Source organism: Amphibalanus amphitrite, unplaced genomic scaffold (assembly GCF_019059575.1).
Source record: "Amphibalanus amphitrite isolate SeventyFive unplaced genomic scaffold, NRLGWU_Aamphi_draft 000051F_arrow, whole genome shotgun sequence".
Lineage (NCBI taxonomy): Eukaryota > Metazoa > Arthropoda > Thecostraca > Balanomorpha > Balanidae > Amphibalanus > Amphibalanus amphitrite.
Window position 1 is genome coordinate 1,370,831 of NW_024881547.1, and position 19,510 is coordinate 1,390,340.

The following is a 19,510-nucleotide window of genomic DNA, read 5'->3' on the forward strand; positions in this document are numbered from 1 at the left end:
ACCGAATCGCCCCCCCCCCCCTTCCGCCCGGAAAAGGGTCAGGGCTGTGTTGCGCTCATGACAGAAAAATCAGTAGAATCCTACAAAATTCTTTTCGAATCACCCAGAGACATTCTTCCAGCAGGCCGCCTCACGCCCCCCCCCCCCCCCAAGAAATATCTATGGATTTTGAAATAGCCGCAATGAACGGGTTTAAACAAGTCTTCCCTGTGGGAAAAATCTTCTTTACTTTCGACTCTTCATTTTGCTCATTACTCTCGGCTCAATATGTTGCTTGCCGTATCTCAGTGGAATACAAATTGGCCGTGTTGTTTTCGTTTATTTGCTTAAGTCGACTCATTCAGTAAAACTTCACACAGTAAGAAACAAGCTGTTGCAAGAAAGCACACTCGTCAGAAAAGATGCCAGTGAGAAAATTGTTCTAGAATGAAATTGTCCTTGTCCAACTCGTAAGAGAGAAAAAACGTAAGAATAATGTATCGTAAGAAAAAAGATGTAAGAAATTGTCCCAGTGGAAAATGCTCGTAGGCAATAGGCATAGGTATGCCCCTTGGATATGCCCGAACCTTTTCTTACGCCTGAACTAGGTACTTCTTAACCCGCGCCCCGCTGGGCTATTCAGCCATACGCGCCCTGCTGGGGGGGGGGGGGGGGGGGGGGGGCAGATTCTACCCCCCCCGTCTAACTTCCAAACCGATGGTTGTAGAAAGACGGGGAAAACGGCAATCAAAAGTTCTCAACGAGGCGGATCTTAAAAGCCCAATTTTTTTGCTTAAGTAGGTCAGAGGTCAGGTCAAGGTCAGGTCAAGTGAACAAAATGCAAGTTTCTACAGTATCGGCCTTGCACCGTATGTTGCCGAAGAATGGACTGAGACTGATTGCCCAAAACGTGTTCTTAGGCTACCAAGACAATATTTGTTGCATACAATATCATTCAAAGGTCAACATCAAGGTCAGGTCAGGTCAGGTGAGGTCACCAAAAACAAAATATAGAAAAGGGCATGTGCGACACATGTTTTATTGGCCATTTTATTCATAGATTCAATAGGCACACTCAATAAGTGATATGGACCACCTCTGGATGAAGCTCAGGTCGAGGTCAGGTCAAGGTCAGGTCAAGTGAGGTCAAATTTTGAAGTTGGCTGTTAAGGCCTAAAAAGGTGTCTATCTGATGCAGTTGTTCACGGCGAATCGAATGGTGCTATTTTTGTTTCCGTACGAGGTCTAGAACTTTAAAAAATCATTTTTCTAAAATTTTGTGTGTCGTGACGTCATAAAATTTTGAATAACTCCCACACTTTTAACCGATTCTTCTAAAAATTGGTAGGTATGTAGGTGCACACTGCACACCACTTCTCTGACATATATTCCGTTTTTTTTTTTCGATACACTCAAATTTTTCGATTTTATAATTATTTTCCCAAAAAAGTCAGTTTTTTTTACAAAATTTGGGCTAAAATCCAAAATTTTCAAAAACCGAGATAGCCATTTGATAAACATTAAGTGTCGAAGTATATGCCAAATTAAGCCTACAGAAAATCGGCCTACGAACTCGACGTGAATACGACCCGTATCAGTGACCTCACTGAGCAACATAGCCCATAGGTATAGGTAGGTATAGGACATAGGTAGTTGACTAATGATTAACAACGCTCTGCCGATGATTTCCGATAACGTCATGCCTCAACTCGATGTTATAACACATTCCTTAGAACTTAGAAGGCCTCTAAACGGTGAAAATGCGACCTTTGACCTGATCTGTGACGTCATCAGTTGCACCTAGGTCAATGACATTTGGTCACACGAACGCTTTTGGAATTTTGAAAATCGTTCGGTGACTTTCCGAGACCTTTGGGGGGGAGGGAGCAAAACGCCTCCCCTCCCCCAACGGGTGGCAGGGTCCGGAAATAGTCTAACGGGGCGCGGTTTGGCTTAAAGAGAAATCTGTGGAACCTCAGGCCCTGAAAGGGTCCTGACTCCTCAGGTCAACAACCGAGGGTCCTCTGAGGTCAGCAGAGGATCCTCCGATGCAAACAGAGAGCCCTCGGAAGCAGAAGTTCCTCTGAGGTCATGCAGACGGCCTTATGAGAACAAAGAGTGCCAATTCTGAGGACAACAAAAGATCCTCAAAGGCTTATAGCGGGCCTCTGAGGTTAAACAAGGGGTCGTCTAAAGTCAACAGAGGTCGATAGGGGGCTCTCAACAGAGGGTTCTCTGAGGACACCAGAAGGCAAATCGTTGAAGTCCGGAAAAAAAATACATTTACAGTGCTTTTAGCTCGCAAGTGATGGTACGTTTGTATAGGTAGGTACTAGGTAGGCATAGTTTTGAAGACTGACTTCCACAACCAGCCATGACTCGACAAGTTGTCTTTTCCATCATCCATATCTGAACGCATTTACGATGTCGTGCGTTTATAGTTCAACGGTCACGCTAGTCCCCCTCCAATCGGCACTCCACATGTGACCCAATCTGATCTCTGTGTGGCCTCGCCGGCTAGGTGAACGAGACATCCACCTCACCGGATATGCCATTTTTGAATGTTCCCGACGGCGCTTGGCCTTCGTGCCCGTGATTTGTCATTCTTTAAGTTCATTTAAATATCTCAATGACCGCCTAGAAGTGCGTTCCTGCGTTTGCACTGCTCTCGTGCCGTTCGAACCTTCCGTGCCGCCAGTGAGGCCGGTGACACCGTCCCTATCTGCCGACCCCCTCCCCCCTGCCATCCCCGCCGCCGACTGCGGAGCCGTCCGGCACTTCTCAGAGCGCTGTGCAGTCGGACGGTGATCGGGGCAGGGTGAAGTCACGATCCCGTCGGCCCCAAGACGCCGAGTTCGCTGATCAGCCGCCGGGACTCCGACTTGGCGCTGACCTGCCGCTGACCTTCTGCTGACCTGCCGCTGACCTGCACCTGACCTGCCGCTGAACTGAAGACCGTGTTACTGGCGGCATCATGTCGGAAAAGAAGGACTCTCTCAAGCTCGGTAGGTGATGTCAGCACGCTTTGAAACTATGGTCGTACATATACACGTGAATCTCAGCTTCATCAGGTCCAGGACCCGAATTGGTGGTTCGGGGTCCCGAAGCCTGGCCACTTTTCCAAAACCAGCGGCATAGAATTAAGGTCAAGCAATACCAGCCTTAGTTACCCAGTTGATGGACATTAGCAAATACCTAATACATTCAAGTGAATTGGCAGCTTGAATCCTTCTTGAAACGTAATTAGTATATTTTAGCTCCATGTGATGAAACGGGGCACATACCTGATACCCACCTACGTAAATTGTTTTGTCCCGTATAATGTTACTTCTGATTGCTGAAAAGCCCTCCGGGGTTCGAGACACATACGGCTGGTGTCCTGCACTTTGATCTGTGCACATTGCGCCTTGCGGTGCCTGTAGGGCGATAAGCCGCATGATAACTATAAACATATACAGTAAGCAAAAGTGGCATGTGCTTGATACAAGACACGGGCCGCGTGAACGAGATAATAAACACGCTGTATATGAACCATGCTAACTATCGCCCATGTTTAGGTGGTGCTGTGTAGAAGTACTCGTGCTACTCTCTTGGGTCTCCGATTGGCCAGCGGCGGCGCTTTGGCCTGTCTACTGTCTAATCGTGTGAAAGGCGCGACGGATCGTTGGCAGCGGACCTCCAGTTTTACGGCCTTGGCAGCGAATTACATCTTTATTTGTGTGTATGGCGCAAGGTCAAATGTCATGCACAGGTTACCGAAGGTAAAATTTCGCTAATTTCCAGGTCAAACTTCGCTAATGCTCGAGAAATTGGAGCATAATACCGGAACAATACATTGTGCTACAGCGCCGCGGAAAAGCCGCTCTTTTGCCAGCATGTCCTCAGATTTGACCTAAGGTCAGCGGTTTAGCCCACAGGGAGCAAAAACTGCCAAAATAGACGTTTTTACGAAAACAGTTTTTCTGCAATAGCTTTTCAATCAGAATATGCCACGAGCTTACTCTGCTAGCATCGTATTCCTCTCGTCGAGACGCATCCAATGAACTGTAATATGACTTTGAAAGGTCAACTGAAAAATTTGACCTCAGAACATTGACCTGGCCGGAAAAGAAAATGTCGTGCTGCACATTAGTCGATCCGTATCGTCGAGCTGAAAATATCTAAGTTGTTTTCACCGCTCTAGCATGCCTCTATCAGAAGATTAGCTAAAAAAACATAATTTTATGATAAACTAATAATCTTTTGATTCATCCCCTCTCTTGACCTGAGATGACATCAAGGACATAAGGAGAGGTTACGGGTAACATTTTCCGGTTCAGTGTGTCATGTTAGCTTAGGTGAGGTCACTTCGTTGACATGACCTGTTGACCTGACGTTGAGACTTGAGAGACCTTGGTCTGAATTTTTTACTACATTGTGCAAAAAAAGATGTATGATAAGGTGTGCCAAAAACCGCAAGGGTGTTGTTGAAACAACCCCCGGGCGCGGGCTTAGCGAAATAGGAATCTACAAATAATTTATCTATAAACCACGATTTTACGAAAAACTGGGAAATAGGTAGATAGATAGATAGATAGATAGATAGATAGATAGATGAGCTTTAAATGTTATTATTGCGTTTCGACTAATAGCTTATGCTGTTAATTTAATTGTTAGTTTCTAAATGCTTCTTTAAAATATGCTCATATCATACCTATACCCACTACCTATAGGTAGGCATGCTGTACATTGTTCATGCATGTTCGACAGAGCATGCCCTATGCCTATACTATACGTGTGGGTCTATAGCGATCGCTTGTACCGTACCTATTCTACAAGCATAACAAGTGGCAACTGTATTTAGACACACATTATAAACAAGTGTCTCATGTGTTATTATCCTCTCTTTGTCACAAGTGTATGAGTAAGGTATCGGCTTGTTGGTCCTTCGGTTGAGTGGACCTATAGTACAGGGTGACACAAAAAAAAGGTCATCACCAAATTTCGAATAACTTCGAAAGTTTTATTCAGATCATCACCAAACTTCGGCCACTTAAGGTCACACCTATGTAGCATACATCCACCAAGTTTCAAGTCTTCACTACGAATACTTTTAGTACAGTATGTGTTTTACTGACGCTCCACAATGTGCTCCAGGTGAGCGCCACGGCGCTGCAGGGCGTAGGCACACTTGCATCCGGCGGGTAAAGTTGTCGATAACCCGATGGCTGTGCACTTTACAGAGTGCAATGGCCTCTGGAGACAGTGCTCAGGAAGTGTGCTACCCCTGAAACGTTATTCTTATCGGGTTATCGGCAGCTTTGCCCGCCGGATGCAGGTGTGCCTACGCCCTGCAGCGCCGGGGCGCTCACCTGGAGCACATTGTGGAGCGTCCGTAAAACACACACTGTACTAAAAGTATTCGTAGTGAAGACTTGAAACTTGGTGGATGTATGCTACATAGGTGTGACCTTAAGTGGCCGAAGTTTGGTGATGATCTGAATGAAACTTCCGAAGTTATTCGAATTTTGGTGATGACCGCTTTTTTTGTGTCACCCTGTACCTACAGGGTGTCCCAGAAGTCTTGAAGCTTTTTTATTTTTGTCGTGTGACCTTGCTATGCCACCGATTAAGGCGAACCATGCCTCAAACGAAAGAGAAAGAACTAAAATTTTGTATTTTCATGCGTAGAGCACCACTTTAGTCAGATGGCCCCCGTTGTGAGTCGCACATGATTGAGCACGAGTGATCACGTTCTTCGCTGCCGCCAAGATCTCCCGGTTTGCGAAACACCGGTGTTGCCATGCCCGTTTCTTGTCAACTTCAGAGTCTTATTCCCTGAAGCGAGCGACATAATATTAGCTACATATATTTCCGACGGGTTGATATTTATTTTAGCCCCATAATAATGCGACGAATCAAAGGATTACAACGGGCTGTTGCTTAGCGTGCTCACTGCTCAAGCAGGTGAACCTTATTTCCGTAATGGATGCGTGCAAACATGTCAGGAGACTTTCTGATCAGTATGTTGCTAATGTTTTCTCGGAGATCCAATACTCTGTTTCCTGGCAGCTGGCTCGCTTCATGAAATAAGGCTCTGAAGCTGACCAGAAACGGGCATGGCGACACCGGTGTTTCGCAAACCGGGAGATCTTGGCGGCAGCGAAGAACGTGATCTCTCGTGCTCAATCTTGTGCGACTCACAACGGGGGCGACCTGACTAAAGTGGTGCTCTACGCATGAAAATACAAAATTTCAGTTCATTCTCTTTCGTTTGAGGCGTCATTTGCCTTAATCGGTGGCATAGCAAGGTCACACGACAAAAATAAAAAGCTTCAAGACTTCTGGGACACCCTGTACATATATAGTACATATAAAATAGAATAGACAATAGTTATACTAGGATACTAAGAAGTATGAACAAAACTTTTCCGCCGTGGTCGACCGGAGCCCATATTGAACATATTTATGATTTGGATAATAATTGGTAGATGTCAACGAAATACCTAACGGATGCATCACGTTATCGCTCATTACCTGCCAGTACCTAAATGTAAAAGTATGTACCTACAGAGTGTAATAAATAATAGCCGTTTTCACGACGGGTTATCTGGCGAATGAACCTAATTTGATCAAATTTGCACGAAATATCTTTTACAATAAATATATTTAATATTCGTATCATGAACTTATTTCAGAAAATAATATCTGATACCTGAGCTGAAAAATGAGGTTATGGTATATATAAGCATCTGTGCAATCCAAACTGCTAAATTTGCTTAAAATGCACTGAACCTAATCTGACCAAATCTGACCAAATATGCACCTAATCAGTAATCTGCACCAGATGGCCGTCGGTGAGTACCAGATCAAGATTACCAGATGGCCGTCATGAAAACGGCTAATAAGCACATTATATCTTATACAAATCTTCGCAACATGTTACGAAGCTGTGAGTGGCGGCTTACGGTTGAACACTAGTCAAAATTATGCATCCAAATGGTTTATGTAGTCGCTTTAGTTTCATTTTTCAATTTTTCATCCTCCAAACCATTCCTTTCATCGTGACGCTTAAACATTCACAAACCCCATCCCTCCCAGCGACATATCCCCCACTCTTCAAACCATTCCTGTCATCAAACTCTCGTAACCTTACCATTCACAAACTTCCTCCTTCCCTCCCTTCACAAACATCAATTTACCGGTAAGTTTCACTGTCATTTATGTGTCTTAACGTAAATTCATGGGTTTTTTCCCATATTCATGGCATAGTACATGGATATGGGTTTTCCCATGTTGTCTTGCTGTAAAAGTGGCCACCGGTCTTAGTTAGGACGGCCGGTTTGTTTTGCGCGGCGTAGTTAGGTCGCCGCCCTCCTCGCGAGGCCGGTAACGTAAGTTAGGGCCACTAAAAAAAAAAAAAAAAAAAAAAAAAAAGGCCCCCGATCGGCCCGTCTCAGTCGTTGCTGACAATTTTTTGAGATCAGCCACTCCTAATTAACATTCAATACATGCATAATAGGCAGTGTGAAACAAGAGCCTACTGCTAGTTCAAGTTACCGGTTCAAATCACCTTTATATGACCTCAACTTGAAACTTTTTCAAGGAATTAATCTGAATCGTTTCATTCTACTTTTACTGTAATGAAATTATGTAATACATATTGAACAATGTCCTTCAGTTTTGATCTCTGATTTTTTTTTTGTTATTTGCAGATTCCTTTTCAGAATTATTCTTTTCTTTAAAACTGTAGATTAGGTATACCATAATCCATAGTATACCAGTTGAAGTTATCTTATTATTGATTTTGATGTTGAGGAGAAATCATGTCTAATCAAAACACTAAAAGGAGAAGGTGTGTGCTATGTTGTATGTGTATGATTGCTATTCTTTTCAACAAATGGCTGTCCTCGTACTACCATTTTAATAGCTGATGTTTCACGACGCTCAAGCTTCTTCCTGACTGAATGTTCTCTTTGGATAAGATAAAGCTATTCTAATAACCTTTCATTACTTGGAAGTCCTTAAGTGACGCTGAGGGGGAAAGTTTTGATAAATATGTTCAACTATAGTCTGGCATTTCAAGAAATATAAGAAGTGTGCTTATTTAATTAATTCTTATTGTACCTTTCAAATTGGCACCAAGTGGTTTCTTGTAGCTACTGATTCTGAGGAGGCTAGTTTGTTGATTGAAATGTGTATATTCAAGGTACCGAGCACAGTCATCAAATGATGAAAGACAGCCACTACTGCGAGGTAATTTTTGAGGGCTTGGTCCATTGTCTTATTTGGTCTTCTAATTATTCTTATATGTTACTAGCTGGACATGAATATATTATTAGTGTGCAATGTAGCAATACATAATAAGGCAATAGTTGTTAGAATTTGGCAACTGCTTGTCATTTTAGATGCCCATAATGTTTTGATTTACCTTTACATCAGTTACTGACTCACAAATCTTCTCAATTCATCGATCACCATATTTCCACCCAAATACCAAGATTACCATGTAAGTGCTAGTGCACCCATATCTGCTGCATTCCTGTTGCAGTATGATGTTGCAGTCCTGTTTTGGATATGGATTATTTTTCCCACTACCCACCCTCTTAGCCAGTGTTGCCCAGTGACCACCACTCACAGCTCCACTGCCCCCTCCGACCGACAGATGAGCTGCATGATGGTGAGCAGGGTGGCGCGCCCGCCGCAGCGGCGCCCACCGGTCTGCGCGGCCTGCTGCGCTCCTCCGGCTACAGCCTGTACGTGCTGCTGCTGTTGCTTCTCACCTACCTGCTCAACCAGCTGGATCGCTACATGCTGGCCATTGTTGCGCGGCCATCGGCGCAGGAGATCGAGTTTGGCGACAAGGGCTGCCTGCTCAATGAGACGGTCAAGTCGACTCTGGAGGACGGCAACTGCACGGCCATCACCACGGAGACGACGTGAGTCGCACGGAGAGGAACGGGGGAGGTGTAACTGAGACGACATGAGTCGCACAGAAAGGGGGACTGTGCGTATTGGTCACGGGTCGGCCAGCTGAAACGGCGATTTACATGCATCTACATGCTTCCTGAATGCATCTACAGACTACAATCTACATTCATTTCAGGAGATTATGTATTTACTTTAAGACTGAATTTGTCTTTGGAATGTCTGATCGTAATTTTAACTGGGGTTTAAAGGCACTGTTATGCAAACCGTTTAAAAACAAAAAAACACTTTCATGCACAAGAGTCAAATAGACTGATCTTTGGCTGCAGCCGCGGGTCCTATGTTTCCAAACATTCCATCGATATCGGAGACGGTCTTTCTCACGTTTCTGAATGTGCCATTCCTTTCCCGCAGCTGCACGAGCTTCGTTGACGCCGACGGCCACCACGGCTGCAAGTGGGACTACACGGGCACCGGAACCGAGTACAACCTGCTGGCCGGGCCCGTGTTCATCCTGATCTACACGTTCGCCGGCATCCCCATGGGCCTGGCCGCCGATCTCTACAACAGAAAGGTACGCGAAAGCGCAGGGCCTGCCGGGAGCAGAGGGCGATCTGTGCGCAATGGTGGAGGCGCTAGGCTACTGCTGCATTACAAGTGGTACAGAAATAACGTTAAGCGATTGTTTCCTTCGAAATCTTAGTCATTTATTAGGTTGTTCGCTTCTTAGTTCGCTTATGGGTTACTTTATTCATTAATTTATCCATTGCTTCGTCCACCCATTCATTCTTTTGCATATTTATTTATTCATTTATTTATTAATTCATTCTAGTATTCATTCACTCAGTCAATCAGTCACATATTCATTTATCGTTCATTCGTTTATCCATTCGCTCGTTCACTCACCACTCACTAACTCACTGTTCCCGTCCCCGTTTGTTTCCCGCAGCTGCTGCTGGCCGGAGCGCTCATCCTCTGGTCCACCTGTACGTTCCTGACTGGCTTCGCCGAGGAGTACTGGGAACTGGCTGTGCTTCGATTCGGCATCGGATTCGGGTGAGTGCACAGGCACGACGCATGTCAACGGCCACGCACTGCCATATTCTCCGTTGAGGCGCAGTTTGATGACCAAGTGATGATTTCTTTTCACTATTATGATTTTTTTTTACTGCTTTGAAACTGTAAAAAAGTTTTTAGTAATGTCGATATGGTTTGGTGTTATTCTGTATTACGGAGTCTCTATCCGATTATATGTTTGAAAGTACATTGTGCAATATGTGATGTGATGCACACCGCCGTCTCGTGCCAGATGCACGTGGAACCCCGTGCGGCTCAGTGCAGCCACCCCGGCCTTGTCTCGTTGAGTGGCGGCTGCTGTGCGTCGTACCCTGATGGCGCCACAGCGTCTGATAGTGGCTCTGGCGCGTGTTCGGACGGGACGCTCGGGGGCGGGGGCGCAGAGGTCAGTGGTGTCCTGGGGCACGCGCTTTCCGCCGGTAACTATAGCCAGGACCATGACTAGCTGAACAGGCCGTTGGTCTGGAGCACGCTGACTGGCCATTATTTGACTGTCTCCTGGGTCGCCATAATCCGGGAAACACGCTGCCGTGTAGTGGGTAGCTATCGCATGTGCTCGGCCGAGGAGAGCCCTTGACGGCGAGGGCGGGTGTCGGAGCGTCACAGAGGTGTACCACGCTCTCAGATACGGGCAAGGCCGGCCGATCGACAGCTGGGTCAAGTGCCTCCCTCTCGATAGGCCTCTGTGTACCGTGACGGGTCAATTTGAACTCGGTAATTTCAGGGGACGTAGACATTGTACTAGTCTGAGCTAGTGGAATTATACAGTATGTACTTAGTGCAGTTATGCAATGGTTAGGTATGCACTTCAATGCGCCGCCATAAAACTGTCAACATAAAATGGCAAAGCCCATATATATTGTTGCTGGTTGATCATTTGTATTAGTGTATTCTTATTTGACCTGCATTTGGCTGCTATTTTAAGGATTGCTTGTTATGTAACCTGTCGGCTTCAGTAGTTACGTAACGAGTCTCAGCTTCAGACAGGCAAATAATTTATCGTCCCTGCTCTCTGCTGATCTTCACGATATCTAACGAATGACTGTAGAAACTGGAAATCGAAGTGTTAATGACATCGACCAAAAATCTTATCGACCTAGACGTCGGTTTTTCTTTCCGCACTGATAATTCTTCGAATAAATTTAAGAGGTGATCAGTTTGACCGGTTCAGTCTCCTTCGGTTCATCGGTCTTTCGTTCCAGCCACTCCATTCCTACTTTATGACATATTTTACGTTCAAACCATTGTGAAATGAACGGTATCTTTAAAACACTTGAGATGTATTTGACTACTTACTTCGCTCAACGTCGATGTAGATTCAGTGGAAGGTCTTTATATTGTTCGCGTCGTGTTATCGACCCAGTGTCATTTAGTCAGAGTTTCTAGCTCAGCCAGTTTGTGACTTCGCTGCACCTCCTTGAATGACACCATCAGTATTATTTCTTCATGTAATAAGTGGCCTGTAATCTACATAGTAGTCCTGTAGCTGTAACAATCCACCGGAGAGGCGACCCTGTTCCTCCTCTGTTCGCGATATCTGTGCGCCAGCCATGACCCCGTCCGTGTCTTCCCGTCCCCAGAGAGGCCGGCTGCACGCCGTTCGCCACCTCGCTGCTGGCCGACTACTTTATCCCCGAGCTGCGAGGCACTGCGCTGGGCGTCTACAACTGGGGCATCTACTTCGGCTACTCCATGGCCTATGCCATCGGCAACTTCATCACGGATGCCAACATCATGGACATGGTTAGTCGGCTGTTCAATTATATGGCGAGCGATGACATGGCTAATTAGCTTCTCAACATCATGAATATGGATATGGTCAGTCAGTTGGATGGCATGAAGCATATGGAAAGAAAGCTATGCCATTTGCTGCTAGTATATTTGAATCACCCGACAATCGACATGCGATGGACTTTGAATCAACAAATACTAGCTGCTTGTAGGGCATTTCGTAGGTTTTATGTTATCCTTGAATACGATAATATTGGGTGGGTAATTTTAAATTTATTTCATTTCCTTGTATTTTGATCACGGGTGTTGTCGCAGGTACATTCAACAGAATTGTTTTGGTGTAAAAAAGGGATCACAGTATTGAGTTGCAGTTTTAACAACGCCAAGAAGTGCCAAAAGTGGTCCAAGGTCTACAACGATCAGACAGCTGACCTCTGTTAGCATTTGCGCCACCCCACACCGGTCTCCGTGTTTCTCATTCCGTGTCTTAACTCCCCTTCTGTGTGGACAGGGCTGGCGGTGGTCCTACTTCATCTCCGGCGGGCCCGGTATCCTGCTCGGCATCCTGATGATCTTCACAATGAAGGAGCCGCAGCGGGCCGGTGTGACTGACGAGAGCCGCGCCGCGGCGCGCCAGAAGACCTTCGTTCAGCGTCTGCCAGAGATGATGCGGCTCTTCTTCCGACCGTCGCTGTTCCTGCTCTGCTTTGCTGGCGCCATCAGGAACGCCGGTGGGTGGCGAGAGAGGAGCGGCTCTGTTGGGGAGAGGGAGGGATCTGGTTGTGACTCGCAGTTGCTTGACGATTGCGAACGCTACATGGTTTATTGGATCTTTTTTAATATTTGATGGGACTTCAAAGTTTCAACAACGTATCCCAAAATATCTAAATTATTGGGGAATGATTTATTTTCCGTAGGCTGTTATGTCATTGAAATATTCAATTTATCCGCAGCGCTGTTTTCACTCCGTAACTTCCGTTGATACTGACTTTACTCCTTCCCTCCAACGTGCAGCCGGGTACGTGTGGTCGTACAGCACGCAGACGTTCTTCGAGGGCATTGGGCAGACGTCCACCCAGATCGGCGCCTACATGTCCTGGATCCCGCTGGTCGCCGGCTCCATCGGTCAGTGGCGCAGGATTCAGGGCTGCAGTGGCGGCCTAGGAGACACTGCAACGTTTCTATAGGGCTTACTTCAACTGTTAAATGAGAGTCGCTGCCGTCCAAAGGCAAAAACGCATATGTCGGTTCATGACCTGACCCGACATATGCGGTTTTGCCTTTGGACGGCAGGTCTGTCTTTTTTTTCTGTAAACAGCAATTTCCCCTCGTCGTTTTGTTATTAATTTATAATTTCCACGGAGCGCAGTGCACAATAGTGTTCATGGAATCGTATGTGTGTTGTCATTTGATTTCGATATCTTCATTGCTATGGTAGGATCTCGGCAACACTGGTAGATTCCTGTCTTGGTAATATGTCTCATTAGTTATTTCACGTAATATTTGCGCCCCACCAACTCCCCAGCTGCTCCCATCTAACATGCTCCTCCTATCCCCGTTGCCCCGGCCTGATCTGACGTGTGACCTCTCGTACAGGTGTGGTGTTTGGCGGTTTCATCTCTGACCGGGTGGTGAGCCGGGTCGGCCCCCACGGCCGCGTCTGGGTTATCATCATCAGCCAACTGCTGGCGGCACCGTTCGTCTTCTGCGTGCTGTTCGTCGAGCCGCCCTGGGCCTACATCAGCCTCATCCCCGTCTACATTATCGGTGAGTCAAGACCACATGAGTCTCATCCACGTCTGCATCGGTGAGTCGAGCCTACATCATCCCCATCCCCGTCTACATTATCGGCGAGTCGAGCCGCCCTGGGCCTACATCAGCCTCATCCCCGTCTACATTATCGGTGAGTCAAGACCACATGAGTCTCATCCACGTCTGCATCGGTGAGTCGAGCCTACATCATCCCCATCCCCGTCTACATTATCGGCGAGTCGAGCCGCCCTGGGCCTACATCAGCCTCATCCCCGTCTGCATTATTGGTGAGTCAAGACCACATGAGTCTCACCCATGCCTACATCGGTGAGTAGTGCCTACATCATCCTGATCCTCATCTACATTATTGGTGAGTCACCCCGGTAGAGCCTTGTCATGTCGTCTCGGGCAAGCTTCTTCATGAGTGTTCGGGTTTTACTTGCTTGGGTGTCGGGGTTATAGGTGTGGAGCTGTTTCCTTGAAGATCATGGAAAATTCGTTGTTGTGCAGCCAGACGGTCTAATTTTCCCCGTTGGCGTTAATCACAAACATATGCTTCTTTCTGCAACCCTAACCGAATTTTTCATGAGTTTATCATGAGCCCTTTTTGTCATGCTCCTGACTAGGCTGACGACAGGCATTGATGACGTCCCCGGTCCACGCATCTGTTCTGTTTGTCCCGTGTCTTTGTTCCTCTACTGATTCCCACCCGCCCTCTCCTTAGGTGAGATGTGGATTCCGATCACGCTGGCCGTTCTCGTGGAGCTGGTGCCGGCCGAGATCCGCACGGCCGCCGTCGCCTTCTATTTCTTCGTCATCTCGAACGTCGGCGGCAACATGCCGCTGCTGGTCGACCCCGTCAAGCAGGCCTTCAAGAACGCCGGCAACTCTGAGATCGACGCGCTCCGAGGTAGGTTGGCCGGCGGAGCGGCCCTGACGGCCGCGGGGGCGTGCGGAGAGGGGGAGAGGATGGTGTGGTCAGAACTCCCGGTGTGGGACGCAGTGACAGGTTAAGTGAACATTGAGGACTATGGGAGGGAGGGGAGGGGGAGGCGAGAGGATCAGAGAAAACTGTTGAGTCTAGACGAGGCTTTGTGGAGGTTAGTAATGCTCAAATTTATGAGTTATGGCCACACTCCTATTTCTACGAAGATAATAACCTCCCGTTGTGCTGCCAGTAGGCACGAGCATCAATGAGCTACCCAGCAGTCTTTCTGATCGCGCTGTTTTCTACGCCATATTCTGAGTAACCCTCTCTCCTCCTGTAGACACGCTGTACCTGTTCTACCCTGGCGAGTACATCCTGGGCGCGCTGCTCTATCTGCTGGCACTGATCTCGCTGCGCCGTGACCTGCGGATCGCTCAGGAGGAGTCCGCTCGCGCCGGATCCATCCAGAAGGATGGCGAGTCCAACGAGGGATACGAACCGACCGCAGAGGAGACGTGAGCGACTGAAGGGACCGCAGAGAGCGCTCACTGATATGGGGGCGAGGGGGACGGCGGGAGATGTGATGTACGTCAATGTATCAGCTTACATGTGAATTAGGCGATTGTTAGGGATGCGGCGCCCCGTTCTGTACCTGTGGTGAAGATAGAAGGCTCGTTGGTCAGATTGAACCAAAGGTCTCAAACGCTAGGCATGAAGCCTAGCCCGTGGAATGCAACTGAACTAAAACAGTACACCGACAGACCATGTCCGGCTTATCGGTTCTTTGTTTTACTTTGTAACCTGCTCCCGTTCGATGTTTGCTTGAAAGCTCTTGTTACTCCCGTTTACGTTAGCAAGTCGGTTAGCTATATGTTGGCTGTACTGACCTCGTATTGACTGGTTGGCAGTCCCATACTCATGGCTTCAGTTTTACATTGGACTTTTCTGTGACGCGCGTTTTGCGCCAGCAGTGTTCATGTGTGTTCGTTGCTTTACGCGGCAATGTCGAACGCAGTGCAATGGGTATTGCGATGTACGCTGTGTTCGGCTGGTGAGCTGTGCTGTATGCTTTACATGCGAGAGTGTGCAATGCTTGCAACTGTGTTCACTGTGCATCACAAACACCTGCTCATGCATGGCCAGCCGCTCTGGATGTGCAATGCTAGCCGCATTCGAATCAGGTGGGCGGTGATAACCCGACACACATATATTTACAGTATTGTTATATCATTGTTGCGCGTTACCATATTATATATCCTCTATATTGTGATTATAGAATACATGTATGGAATTTACTTGTGTTTAAACTTCAAATTATGGCTTGTGTCAACGTTAGACCACCGCAATGTGACGAGTACCTAATCGAGCGATGAACAGGACATCTGTTGATCATGCATCTATTCAGTTCGAGCCGAAATGACAAACGTTTTTAACAATGTTTCATTACAAAACGACACAGTATGATGGTAAAAATACCAGTATGTCACAGTGGAATGAGCGGCTTCCCGTTCAACGTCAGCAGGGCCCATCATTTCTCCGAAGTGCTGGCCGGGATACTAGAGCAGCAGATATTATGATGCGAGTCACTCACGACATCCACGTGCTGCCCCAGCTGAGGCACGAGGCAACACGTGCCAACCTTCCGGCACATGGCTGATGTCCACATTCGATGATGACGGTACGGTCCGACAACACGTGATTCCATGTCCGGCGATGAAGTGGTATGAGCTATGAAAACACGTGACAAACTCGAGATCCGCAATCGAGTGGCAGTGAGCGAGATACGACCCTCGACCTGCGACAATCCACTCGAGACGCGCGAAGAGACGCCGAATTATCACGCGAGCGGACACTCGAGGTCGCCGCGCACCGGATGACGCGCCACACAGCGCGTGATGCGCTCACGCACCGTTCGCAAAAGCGCCAACTCACTCAGATTGCCCAGGTTCGGCGGAGCGCGTGACTGGGGCCCTTGTCTCGTCACCAATGCATGCTCGTCCACCACACACCACACATCAGAGCAGTCATTTCGAACAGACGGACGTCACACATCAAACGTGTCCAAGCAGATATTGAAGCCGTGCTCCTCCCACTGGGCTCGGGTCACCAGCCGGCTACTGAACCGGGATTCTCCGGCCAGTTTGGCGCCAGCGCGCCACGCGCACGTCACCGGGTCCTCGGGCTGGGTGACCTTCACTGGCAGCTCGTCGGGCGCCAGGGCGCGCACCTCTGCGTACACGCGGTCCCTGAAGCCGGGGAAGCGGCTGCTGCCGCCCACCAGTCGGATGTTGCGGTACAGGTGCGGCCACGTTTCGGGCGGGCACGCCGACACCGCCTCGACGATCGCCTCTGGGATGCCCATCTGTTGGATGCCGACGTCCGAGGGGTGGAAGAGCAGCTCCGGAACGGAGAACCGTTCGTTGGTGAGCCGGATCAATTGCTCGCCCTCGGCGGCCGGCGCGGCGGCCGAGTCGCGCGGCTTCATGTAGCCGCGCCGCAGGCTGGTGAAGTCAGGTAGCACGTAGTGGCGCAGGATGGGGTTGTCGGCCGGCGGTAGGGCGGCCTGCTTCATGTCGCGCCGCCAGTCCTGGCTGACGAAGCAGCAGTCCTCCTTGAGCTGGTTCATGACGTACGTCTCGTCCATGACGTGCAGCTGCCGGTAGGAGATGATCTCCTTCAGGTGGTTGGTCAGCACCTTGCCGCCGACGTCGATCCTGCGGATAGCCTCCCGGCGCTTCTTGCCCTGGATATAGGGCACCACGTGGGTGAAGCTGTAGCCGGCGTCCACTAGCAGGCAGCAGAGGTTATCGGGCCGCGCCGGCTCGGCGGCCACGCACAGGTCGCCGGCGTTGGCGCGCAGCAGGCCCGCCACGTCGTACTCCTCGAACATCATCTCACTCATAGCCTCCTGCACCGAGCGGAAGTTGAAGAACGGCTCCGTCACCACCACGTTCAGTCGGCTCAGGTTCAGACCCAGGCAGTCCTTGCCAAAGACGTGGTCCCACACAGTCTTCTGCACGTCCCAGTTGACCAGGTAGCCCTTCTGGAAGCCTAGGATGTAGAAGAGGCCGCTGGCGTCGCGACACTCGTCGATCTGGTTGCCGATGAACGGCCGACGCCGCTCGCTCTTTGCCTTCATGATGGCATTGGGCATGACGAGAGGGTCCTTGTGCGAGGCCAGTCCAGCCTTGAGAAGGGAGGCACCATTGTCCAACACAAGGGTCCCGGATGCAGTCATGGTGAATAGTGTTCACTTCTTGATTACAGCCAGCTGGTCATGTCACATTCATCTGCTTCAAAGATTTATATGCTAAAATGAAAGAACACTGTGTCAGAAAAAAAACTTATTCATCTAGGTATCAGACTTTTACAGTGAAGATACTGTGCAAAGGAACTTCTTAAACCCACCATGTTATTCTAATTGGAACATTTAAGAGGTATGTACAATGTACATTGTACAATACAGCCTAAAGTTGTCTCCATTTTTCTAATAGGTAACAACTTTGAGAAAAATCCCCTCAATATCATAAGGCAATTCATGGTTTATATTTCACCAAAAACATGAACTTCATCGCCCTGGTAGCTAAAAATCTAATTATCATGACATTCATGAAGCATATACTTATCAAAGCTCAAACGTCTTCACAAATGACCAAATTAGGCCAGCTCAGATGCCAGGTAAGTGGGTAGTGTCTGTTGCAAAGGCCCAGATTGAACAACAGATTCCAGCTAGTTGGCGAAAATGGTTACACCTGCCTTTGCTGCCTTTAGCCCACCCTGAACATTGCAGGAACTAGCAAAATAAAAATGTCCAAGAAAGAAACAGACCATTACAGGCAGGAAAAGTAGCTAGTTGGCGAAAATGGTTACACCTGCCTTTGCTGCCTTTAGCCCACCCTGAACATTGCAGGAACTAGCAACATACAAATGTCCAAGGAAGAAACAGACCATTACAGGCAGGAAAAGTGAGAACAATAAACTGCTTATAGTATTGTTTGCACTATATCGTAAGACACTAGCACCTGCATTACCAACAAGCTCAGTGCAGACACAAAAAAAAATGGTACCTACCTACTTACCTAGCCTAGGAACCACCACAAACAATTACCTATATTTTCATTGTGTTAGGTTTCATACAGTTAGGTTACATTAGTTGTCTTTCAATTAAGGTAAGGATGAAAATTTCCAGAAAATAATAACCTAAAATGCCATTTTGTGATGGCGGCAGCCAGCAATTCATGGTTCACAATACCTACGTGATGGTAACCATAGGTCAAGGTGCCTTTTTGTGGCGGCTTTTTGGCAGTACTAAAGACATTGCCACTTATCATACTTTTTGGAGGCAAGTGAATGTTTTGATAATTTTTCAGGTTGATTTATTGCCCCTGACCACACGGCTTACTTTGAATTTGAATAAATGCGTCCAGAGTGCCACCTATAGATAACAGAACATTTCAATTTCACCAAAGAAAATCAGCAGCGTACTGATAACTGATGCAGAGCAATGCACCCAGGAAATGCTCAGGTTCAGGAATGTTATTTTGCTTAGGTGCCTAGGCAACAAAATGATTCAGACATTCTATACTTACAGATATATTAAAAAACAGCATTATCATTTATCATACGCATATACCGTGATCATACGTACGCCATGGATAGCCGGCTTAGAAAAATAGCTGTTCTGTTAGCACCAGCAGCAGATAGATACTTTCAAGTAGTACACATTTTTTAGCAAAAAACGAAGATTAAATAAAGATCAAGGTGTAAGCTTACAATGTCAAATAAATTTCACATTTTAAATAACCTTAATTGGATGAAAAATTGCAGAAGCACCATGCAATGCATTGACGAAGTTTCTGCAAACGGTAAATTATCAGCCATGTGTTTGATGTGGAACACAGGTTTGTCTCTAATGCGCCATTATTTCCAATTACGATTAAAATCTTTTTTTGGTAAAATGATGACGTAATAAGTTTTCGGGAACTTTATCATTTTTCCTTGAAAAAATGTGTTTTTTGTGCAAATTAGAAGCACGAACAAAATAAAAATGTAATTTTTTTTAGAGGCTTGCAATTCTCACAAAAATAGTCCCACAAATAAGAAAATATCACCTGCTAGATTTTATTTTAGGCGGAA

At 47.3% G+C, this 19,510-nt stretch overlaps 2 protein-coding genes across 13 annotated transcripts; one reads left to right on the top strand and one right to left on the bottom strand.

The window, feature by feature from the left end:
* Positions 1-2,760: 2,760 nt before the first annotated feature.
* Positions 2,761-15,669, top strand: LOC122377791 (MFS-type efflux pump MSMEG_3705-like). Of its 6 annotated transcripts, none has more exons than XM_043358209.1 (12): positions 7,424-7,513; positions 7,674-7,813; positions 8,168-8,214; positions 8,624-8,897; positions 9,301-9,460; positions 9,836-9,942; positions 11,544-11,706; positions 12,206-12,425; positions 12,709-12,819; positions 13,291-13,461; positions 14,171-14,356; positions 14,715-15,669. In XM_043358209.1, exons 2-12 carry the CDS (start codon positions 7,785-7,787, stop codon positions 14,891-14,893), a joined length of 1,647 nt encoding a protein of 548 aa, XP_043214144.1. In that variant the 5' UTR covers positions 7,424-7,513; positions 7,674-7,784; the 3' UTR covers positions 14,894-15,669. The 6 variants fall into 6 exon arrangements, with proteins under 6 accessions (XP_043214146.1, XP_043214141.1, XP_043214144.1 ...); XM_043358207.1 differs by having other exon boundaries at positions 7,438-7,483; XM_043358208.1 differs by having other exon boundaries at positions 7,448-7,520.
* Positions 15,670-15,755: 86 nt separating this feature from the next.
* On the bottom strand, positions 15,756-19,508 carry LOC122377792 (actin-related protein 6-like). Of its 7 annotated transcripts, none has more exons than XM_043358218.1 (2): positions 19,490-19,508; positions 15,756-17,684 (listed from the first exon to the last, which is right to left on the bottom strand). In XM_043358218.1, the coding sequence occupies exon 2, from the start codon at positions 17,610-17,612 to the stop codon at positions 16,419-16,421; it is 1,194 nt and encodes a 397-aa protein (XP_043214153.1). In that variant the 5' UTR covers positions 17,613-17,684; positions 19,490-19,508; the 3' UTR covers positions 15,756-16,418. The 7 variants fall into 7 exon arrangements, with proteins under 7 accessions (XP_043214153.1, XP_043214151.1, XP_043214154.1 ...); XM_043358216.1 differs by lacking the exon at positions 19,490-19,508 and adding an exon at positions 19,179-19,238; XM_043358219.1 differs by lacking the exon at positions 19,490-19,508 and adding an exon at positions 19,213-19,232 and having other exon boundaries at positions 15,756-17,667.
* Between the last annotated feature and the right edge of the window lie 2 nt (positions 19,509-19,510).